At 43.4% G+C, this 9,402-nt stretch overlaps 1 protein-coding gene across 2 annotated transcripts in view; it reads left to right on the top strand.

Annotated features, from left to right (window-relative positions):
* The first annotated feature begins 2,841 nt into the window (after positions 1 to 2,841).
* The window catches only part of GAREM1 (GRB2 associated regulator of MAPK1 subtype 1), a 201,176-nt gene continuing 194,615 nt past the window's right edge, over positions 2,842 to 9,402 (top strand). For both annotated transcript variants that reach the window (XM_008979663.5, XM_002757156.6), the window contains exon 1: positions 2,842 to 3,416. In XM_008979663.5, the coding sequence (XP_008977911.1) occupies positions 3,296 to 3,416 (121 nt within the window). In that variant the 5' untranslated portion in view covers positions 2,842 to 3,295. The remainder of the gene's footprint in view (positions 3,417 to 9,402) is intronic.

Genomic DNA, 9,402 nt, shown 5'->3' with positions numbered 1-9,402 from the left:
GCCAAGCTGATAATTCAGAGAATTAACAAGTTATGTGCATATAAACAATAGACTCACAGTTAGGAAGCTGGCAAGTGTCAGTCACTTGAGTCCTGTAGTATCATCTACCTGATTCACCTTCGGGTTATCAATAGCATATAGAGTTGTCATGAACACTGTCTGGGTCTGCTGGGTAGCAGGCTGGTTCACTGTGGAATAAATTAACCCCACAGACCCTAGATTAGCAGGGAAGGTCCCCAGCTGGGTTTCCCATTTAAGAAGGGTTCCTCTACTTCTCGTCTGATATAACTATTTTCTCAAATCTAATCATTTCTTATTTTTCAAATCTATTCAAATCATCAGCATTTATCTCTTCATCTTTTCTGTAAATTTGGCCCCTTTAAAGCCAATGCTTATTTTAATAATAGCAAATATTAATACTTCCATAGCACTTCCTATGTACCAGGCACTATTCTAAATGCAAAATGTATGTTAAATTATTAAATTCTTATATCAACCCTATGAGATGAGTACTATTATTATCTTCATTTTTCAGAGGAGAAAACATCAAGTTTCTTATGATACTAAATAGAAGAGCCACTAATCAAACTCAAGCCACCTGGCTCTGGAGCTGATATTTTTAATCACCATGATATGCTGCCTTTCACAAATCTTAGTTTGTAAAGGTACTCAGTAGGAACAAGGGACTAGTACCTCAAACGTTACCTTACAGAAAACTTTTCTTAGATGTTCCTTTTTCATAAACTTCAAAGTCATGCAAGCTTTGCCCCTGCACCAAGTTGCAATGCTTTTATATACAGGGTTTGCATTGTTCCAACAACCTTAAGATCATGTTTGGAAGTACAGTTCAGCCAGATTGAAAGATTACCCCTCTCAACTGTTTTTTTGTTTGCTTGTTTTGTTTGTTTTTTTGACAGTTTAACCAAAACTCTCCATCTTGCCAATAAGATTCCTCTGTAAGAGTTCTTCCAGAACATAAAACTTACTAAGAATTTGCAGCTCATTAAAACTTCTTCCTTTTAGTACTCAAGATTGAAATAAAACCTCTTCTGCAAGGTCAGCAATAACAGATCTAATGTAAGCCCTTTATTGATTTTTTAAAAGTTGATTACATTAATCTTTTTACTTTTTATCTTGTCTTTAGGTCATAAGTCACCAGTCCTTTTGTGAGAGGAAACTACTTTTATTCTCTGAAGCTTTTAAAGAGAATATAAAAGTAACAAAGTTATTTTTTTAAAAAATCAATCTACCACATAAGGGTTTAGGATCTACTTACTAGTTGAAAGACCCTTGACCCTGCCCAATCTTATATGTTTCCTGTGTCATCTTTGGAGTCTGAGCTTTATTTCCAGAAATGATTAATCATTCAGAAAAAAATTAGCTGGCACTTAACTCTTCCAGGTTTTGAAAGATTCTATGTGAGCAACTCTTAGAACTTTATGGACCTCTGATTCTGCATACACTACTAAAATACTTCGCACTTCTTCCCACCACTTTTTCAAAAAATCAATGCTAATGACCCAAAGGTCAAAACTTTCAGAATTTTGTGAAAATTATCGCTGATGCTTCAAAGTGAGAGGACCAGGAAGGCGGCGGTAGAAGAATCTGTGTTTTTCTTTAAATGTTAATGGTTTATTAGCACAGACCTTTTAAGTCAGGCCACTAAAAGGCAGCGGGATGTTTTCAAGTCTCCTGGGCTGGCTAAGCAGGTGCTTGCTGTACCTTATCAAGCACTGAACATTGAATACGTGTTGAAAACAGAGCTAATGTGCGACCTTAGCAACCACTCACCTCTGCTATTTTAACAAAATGTTAAGCTAAAAGAAAAAATATTAGCATACAAGGTAGGATGTGCCACCTTTATATTCTGAGCTCTGTCCACAGTGAGCAGGCCACGACAACCCTTGGGAGAGATAATGATTGACCGTGCAAAGCAAACTGCAGGTTGGAAGCCCAGCACCGCCAACTACGAGTTGTGCAATCTTGTCTTGGAACACATACCGAGAAAACGTGAATGATCCCAACGTTTAAGATGAGAAGATAATTGAGTGGGAAAAGCAGGTGAAAAGAGTGGACCCCAGCAGCCTCCCAATAACCTAGTTCTCCCTTCCCCTCTCCGCGTCTGTGGTGTTCGGTGGCCTCATCTCTCGCCGCTTCCAGCAGCTCACTCAGTGAAGGTTCTAGACCGAATGGCCACATTCCTGGGTGTGGGTACTGACCACTCACCACCTTTCTGCTTTTCGATGCTTTGTTCTTTTTATCTTGCCTAGCAGCCAAAGCTGAGGCTGGTGGGAGCCATTTCCAGCTTCGACGGTAGTGGAGTAGGGTTGAGGGAAACGCCAAGGCGGGCTCCGCGCCTGCCGTCCCCAGCCCCATTGGGCTGTGGCACTCTCCTGACCAAAGTCTGGGCCACCGGGAAGTGAGAGGGAGCGCCACTAAAGGTCTCTTTTGTGCCCTGTATTTAGCCACTCCATGGCCAGGGTGGGAATGGAGGCGGACGGTGCCCGACACCACGACTCAGAGAGCGGTCCCTGCGGTAGCTCCGCAATTCCCGGGTTCCGGGAACGGGCCTGGACTGGGAAGGAGTCGGGGCGCAGCGGCACCCGGTGAGACTGCAAGGCCCCCGAGCGGTCGGACGGGGGAGCGAGAGCTAAAGCTTGAGGAGAGCGCCGAGCCGCCGTCGCCGGCGGCCCTGGCCGGGAAGCTGACGCCGCGCGGAGCCCGCCCGGCCGCGGGAGCCGCGAGAGGCGGGGGCCGAGCGGAGGGCGGAGCGGGCGGCGCCGGGGAGGCGGAGGCGGTGTCTCCCGGAGCTGCGCAGGCGTTGCTCGCACCTTGTTGATTAGTCAGTGCTGGGAGCGCTGCTATGGCGTTTCTCAGACCCGCGGCTCCTCCTCACACTCTAGAGGCGGAGGGAAGGAGGGGTAAGAGGAGGAGGAGGCGAGAGGGCGGCCGCCGCAGCTGCAGAGCCGGGGCCAGAGGAGGAGGCGGAGTGGGAGCCGCCGCAGCCACCCGGGCCGCCGCCGCTGCCCGCAGCCGCTGGGCTGCTCTGAGTCCTCTCCGGGCTTGAGGGCACGCGGGGCGCCCCAGCCATGCCCCGCAGCGGCAGCTGAGCCGGGCGCCGGCCCCCTTCCTCCGGGCCGCCCCAGCCGCCGCGCCCCTCCGGCTGTCCGCGGCTGGAGCTGCCCAGCGCCTCCCGCGCGCCCCAGACCGTGAGTGCGAGCAGCGGCAGCCGCCGAGGCGCGGGTGGTGCGGGCGGCGGCGGCGGGGCAGCGCGGGACAGGAGGCGGCGGGGAAGATGGACCCGGCGCCCTCGCTGGGCTGCAGCCTCAAGGATGTGAAGTGGAGCTCGGTGGCGATGCCGCTCGACCTGCTGGTCAGCACTTACCGGCTGCCCCAGATCGCGCGGCTGGACAACGGTGAGTCCCGGCCGGGGCGCGGGGCAGACGGGCGAGGACAGCCATCTCCACGCGGGTGTGCGCGCGTGTGCTGGAGAGGGTGGGACCCGGGGAGAGTGGGCTGTCTGCCCCCGAGCGCCGGAGTTGGCCCGAGCGGCTGCCGCAGTCCTGGCGCGTTCTCTCAACTCCCCCCAGCAGCAGCCGGGGAGGTGGAAACCAGTCCTTGCAGTCTAATTTAAAAGGACGCCCTAAAAATAAATAAATAAATAAATAGTCACCATAGGAAGACCTCTGCAGATAGTAATCTTGGACGCCAGCGATCCCTCCCCACCCTCCTGCAAGAATTACTCAACCAGGGAAACCCTGAAGAGTTATCTTAGGCAACTTTCTTGAGAATATCATTGTGCTCTGGGTGGCATATTGATTTGGGTGCTCTCCTCCCTATCTTCCCCATCCCCCGCCAAACAGATTTAAGAGGAAAAGCTCCTGGGTGACCACTGAAAAGGATCACATTTCTCAGAGACCTTGTATTACAGCTTGTTTGTTTCGTTTAACCCAACTGAAAGTAATTTAGGGCTGTATGTAGAAAATGTTTTTAGCAGAAGTAATGGTATGCTTAAGGTTAATTATTAGGTTAGCGCATATCCAGCCTGGAAAAAAAAATAAGTCACCAAAACGTATTGATTCGGAACCTGAGCTCAGAACTAAGGTGTATTTCCTGAAACTGACCACCAGAAACCCACTGAACCTCCATCCCCCAACTGTTTATTCTGCGTTGTGACAGCTGCATACACATAGTTGCGCATACTGTCAAGCAAGTAGACACCTTTCAATTTGAGACTGATGACAGGTAAGGTGGCAATTTAGGTGTGTTTGGTCTTCTCTTGCTTTCACTATAACTTCTGTGGGCTTTGGCTTCATGCGATTTTAGACTGTTTGCAGAAAGAAGCCTGCCCTGCTGTGGAGCAGCTGTGGAAGTACCCGGGCCCAGGCTGGCAGGCAGGCAGACAGAGCTGTGACTATACAGGCCAGGTCAGAAGAACACTAAGCAGACAGATGTCATTTCAAGTTACAGGCATTAGGGTTACTTCTTGTTTTTTGGAGTAAAAGTAGGTAACATGAGATGTATACATATGCAAAGGAATTTTTATTCTGTTTCTTATCTGTGGGGTTTGATTAGACGTTTGTATCACTAATGTGAAAACAAATGCAGGAAAGTTCGTGAAAGCTGGAAGACCATCTTGGCCTGCTTGCTATCCATGTTTGATTGTTGGTGGTAGTAGGGTGCATTGGGAATAAGCTAGAAGTTTTTAAACTAGTAATGAAGTGCAGATCACAGTAGCTGTTGAAGGGGGTATACGCAGGTGGTGTGTTGAGGTGTCTCTGCTTAGAGTGGGGGTGAGAAAATATTGTGTGCTTTAAATAGCATCTGTAGACCTGAATTGGTCTCTGTGTTTGTATTAACAGCGTTTCATTTCCTCCTCCAAAATTGTGTATATTGGAATATTGTGAGTCCTCACCTTTTCTGACCTTCTCTCATCTCTGAACACTGCCAAATTTGCTAGCTGGGCAGAGAGCATTACTGCCTGTGGTATAAAAGTCACTCAAAAGCTTCATTAAACAAAGTTTAAAGGGGTGGAATATCACTTTGAGACATGAAGTTTAGTTTTATTTCCCATTTTTCTATCCCTGCCATTCATAAAAAGGATCTGAATCAGCAGTGTTTTCATCCCACACTTCGTACTAAAATGAGGACGTGGGTAGCAAGTCTTAACACTGTGTCCTTTCAAGCTGTGGAATGGATTTTGGTCACCACGTGTGATTCCAATTCCTCATTGTAAATTTATCTTATTTCCTTATTGCCACTTGAGACTCAGAGTGGCAAACACATATTTGGAATCATAGCCTGATACCGCTTTATGTCTTGCTTCTTTAACTTAACAATCTCATCTCATTTAAATATTTTTGTTAACATCATTTTTAATAACTGCCGAAGATCCATGGGCTAAGCTGTAGCATGTAATTTCATACCTTATTGTGGGGACATTATTAAGCTATATTGTTTTTTGCTATTAAAAATTGTGATATAATGAATACTCTTGTACATACATTTGGGGTTTTTTTAGTTAGAATATATTTTTACTTTGCTGAACAAGCATGTCAGTCCTGTTAAAATCCTTGATACACATTGTCCAATTGCTTTAGAGACTGAAGGAAATCCTCATTTATACCAACATGAGCATTGTGGGATATCAGCCTGCCCACACCCTTAAATTATTAAGTATTTACAAAAAAAATTTTGTAATTTTGCTAATTTTATGGCGAAAAGTGTTGTTTTAGCAGTTTAATTTGGGTAGATTTTAAGAGTCAAATCATAGATTCTGTGCATATTTTTAAACGTGTTTCAGAGCAGTTTAGGACTGGTTGAGGACATGCTGGCATATTTATAAATGTTATAGGTGAAATCTTAAGTTTTGTGCTGTCCTCATCCTGTGTCTTTTCCCCAGTTTTAGTACTGCAGGTGCATTTTGCACATGCACACGCCCACCCTATACTTAGACATGGAAGGTTGTCATTTTCCAAATCACTTGTTTTTAAAGAGACTAGAACAAAATTGAAAAACATACCAATAGTTGACATTATGCCAAGAGGAAATGATTGGCTAATTTTAAATAGTTGTTAAAGAACATTAAAAATCTAATTTCACAACTACTGATTATCAGAAAGCCTAGCCTACTATGGGCAGGTACATTTCTAGATGTATAATATGTATTGTATCAAATCCTCAGCAACACAATTTTTAAGAATTTCAGGAACCTAAAATTCAGAGAAAATGACTTGTCTGAAGGCTCACACCTAGTAAATGGTGGAGTGGGTTTTCCAGCTGACCTTCTGACTCTTAAGACTGACCTCTTATCTCAAGCTGGGCTACCTCCTAGTACTAAAGGAGAGTGGAGTTGAAGTTGTTCTGACATCTGCTCTAAATAGGTTCACTGTCTCTCTGAGAGCTTGAGGACCGGAACGTCAATATTTTTAAAACAGTATAGACACCAAATTAAATGCTCGCCTCATTCATCATACATATGACTTTCTACTTGCCAAAGGAGTGGCTGAAAAGAGGCAAGAGGCAATGGGGAAGAAGAGGTTACAGAATAGAAGAAAACAAGGAAAACATTGGGGTTTGAGGGCCTAGTAATATAGATGTCTGTTGATATGACTCTTCAGGACATTTGCCATCCTTAAAATATTAACTACACAATATGTAAAGAATTCTCCAATTCTTTGCATTATAAATGTCACTCCTGAAGTTCCAGGTAGATAGATGCATTCAGTATTACATCCTTAATGGTGAAATTTGTTTGATAAGATAAATACAAAATAAGTGAATCTTTATGAATATTGTCCTATAAGTTTTTCTGGAGAACTCTAAGAAGGGTACTCCAGCAATTCTCCTTTGGAGATTTGATAAGCTATATCTCATCAGCTGAGTAAGCCCAGTCAGCAGTGCAGTTAAGATCAGATATTTTAACTGATTGATCATCAGTCTTATAAATTGTTGGCTGTAGAACCTGGGTCAGCAAATGTGCTTAGGACCAAGGAGAGGACAATCCCAACTCTACCCCTAACCATCCTCACTCAAAACTGGATGGGTGGGAAATTGTTCGGTTTCTCTCTCCTCCTCATTTCATCTTGGAGAGACCCTGAAGACTTGTGTTAGAATAACATTCTTACAACCTGTTTGCTTCTATACCTCCTAAAAGATTTGGTGAAACTCTGTCCCTAAGCACATTTTTCAGTTAAATGCTAAAACTTTTCATCCTAAGTTTAAATAGTTGCAGGGCATGTAATTTCTCAGCATATTTTAAAATATTTTAAAGTATGACATCATTCTAAAAACTCTAGTAAAATATATATTTGATTTCTAATATCATTTGCTTAAAAAATTTATGAGATGCAAGATTCAGTCTTTTGATAAACATTTTACACCTTTTCTTTATCTCTTTAAATTCTTATTCCATTTCCCTTCCACTGTATAGAATTCTATCTCAGTGTAATATATTTTTATGCTTGAAAGTGTTCTATTGATCACTCTGCCATACTCTCTGAACTAAAAAAAAAAGTATATAGATCGAAATCTAGTATTTTGTATTTATTTTGATCATAAGACTTTCCATATTAAATGATTTCTGGTTGTTGGTTTCGTTTTTTTTTCCCCCGAGATGGGGTTTCACCATGTTGGCCAGGATGGTCTCCATCTCTTGACCTTGTGATCCACCCTCCTTGGCCTCCCAAAGTGCTGGGATTACAGGCATGAGCCACCATGCCCAGCCGATTTCTGGTTGTTTTTTAAAACAAAGAATTGGAAATTCCGTAACTTACAGAAATAGTTGTTACCTACATACTGGAGACTTTCACCCTACAACGTGAATCAACATTTTAGTTTCTTTGTTTCCCCACCCAAGGTCTTTGCACCCTTGGGCAGTGCATCTTAGAAAGATGTAGAGAAGGTAATACAAGTGCATTACTTTTGTAAAGCGGGTGAAGAACCATTGTGAAGGGGAGAGGATGAACAACAACTTTCTTCCATCACTGTCAAGATCATCACCGGATGAATGTCCAACACAATCATGGATCCAAGCCCATTAATTTTTAAACAAAAGTACCTTTGGAAATTCCTGATGTAGAAACTGATTCCTTTCATTTGTGATGATGAGCCCCTTGGGAAGTGTTAGCTTTGCCTCAAACATGTACCCCAGTTTAAAGAATGCTGGTCTAGCACAGTGAAAGATGTGTTAATGCCCCTGTTTGCTGAAAGGAAAAGGAAGACCAGGTCCATGGAAAGGCAGGAAGAGAGAAGAAAAGAAGGTGGTAGGAGTAGGAGACTGCTAAATAGGTAGAACAGGAGCCCTGCCAGTCGCTCCTTCCTGGCTGTGCCGAGGAATCATCAGATTCTAAGTCCCAGTTGTGTTGGGACTGTGGGAATTTTGGTCCTAGCTTTGCACTCAGAGGCATCTGCAGCTTTATCACTTACTGGCCTCTAGGAGCGAAAGCATGGACTCTTAGCCCTCAGGGAAGCTCCAAGTGGCTGTTTGTAAATATCAATGGTCTTTCTCAGATCTGTGTTTTATCGTCGAAATGGATGTGAGTTCTCAGAATCTACTTTGTAATTGTCCTTTTCTTTGTCTTTTATTTTCTTTTTCCCAAAGTAACTTAGTTTTGCTCTTGGAAGATGTTCTGTGTTTCTCTTGTGGCTTCATTTCTCCTGCCATTCTGTATTTTGAGAGAGTACACATGGCCAGGGTGGGGGGAATGGTAGTTTAAATAATGCTTTATGTGGAGCCAGGAGACATTCATTCTGTTACCGGGACTGTATTTCATAATCATGTGATCTTGGTCAGCTCTTGTAACCCCTTTGATTTGTAGTTTTCTCATGTAGAAAAATTGGATATTATACTTGCCCATATTCTTCATTCAGTAAGTTGTTTGTTCAGTCAAATGACATTTATTAAGCTCCTACTATGTGACAAGCCCTGTTACAGGTTTTGGGACTATAGCACTGAACAAATCAGACAAAAACATCTGTCTTTGTGGAGCTTGCATCTTTGTGTATCTACTTATGTGAATTAAATGCAATAATAGATGTCAAATACATATGTGAGATGGCTGTAGTAGAGATGCGGATCAGTTAAGGGGAGGCTTCAGAGTATAGCATATCATTTAGGCAGCAGCAAACTTTATTGTCTTTGTACAGAAGAATAAACTGAGAAAAATGCTCTGGGTGACTTGAGTGTATTTCTTCTTGAGTATTCCAGCTTATTGATCTAGTAATCCACAGGTTATAAAGAGGTGGCGAAAGGTCTTTATCAGAGAGAAAGTGTTATAAACTGACTAATCCAACCAAGATTGGGCTTTGGAGGGACTAGAAGAGTTAGGAAAGGAACTTTACTTTTTTAAGAAAAGAGATGGGGTCTCGTTATGTTGTTCAGGTTGCCCTTAAACTCCTGGG

Source organism: Callithrix jacchus, chromosome 13 (genome assembly GCF_049354715.1).
Source record: "Callithrix jacchus isolate 240 chromosome 13, calJac240_pri, whole genome shotgun sequence".
In the NCBI taxonomy this organism is placed as follows: Eukaryota; Metazoa; Chordata; class Mammalia; order Primates; family Cebidae; genus Callithrix; species Callithrix jacchus.
The sequence above is the reverse complement of the archived record's forward strand: the minus strand, read 5'-3'. Positions and strand labels throughout refer to the sequence as shown.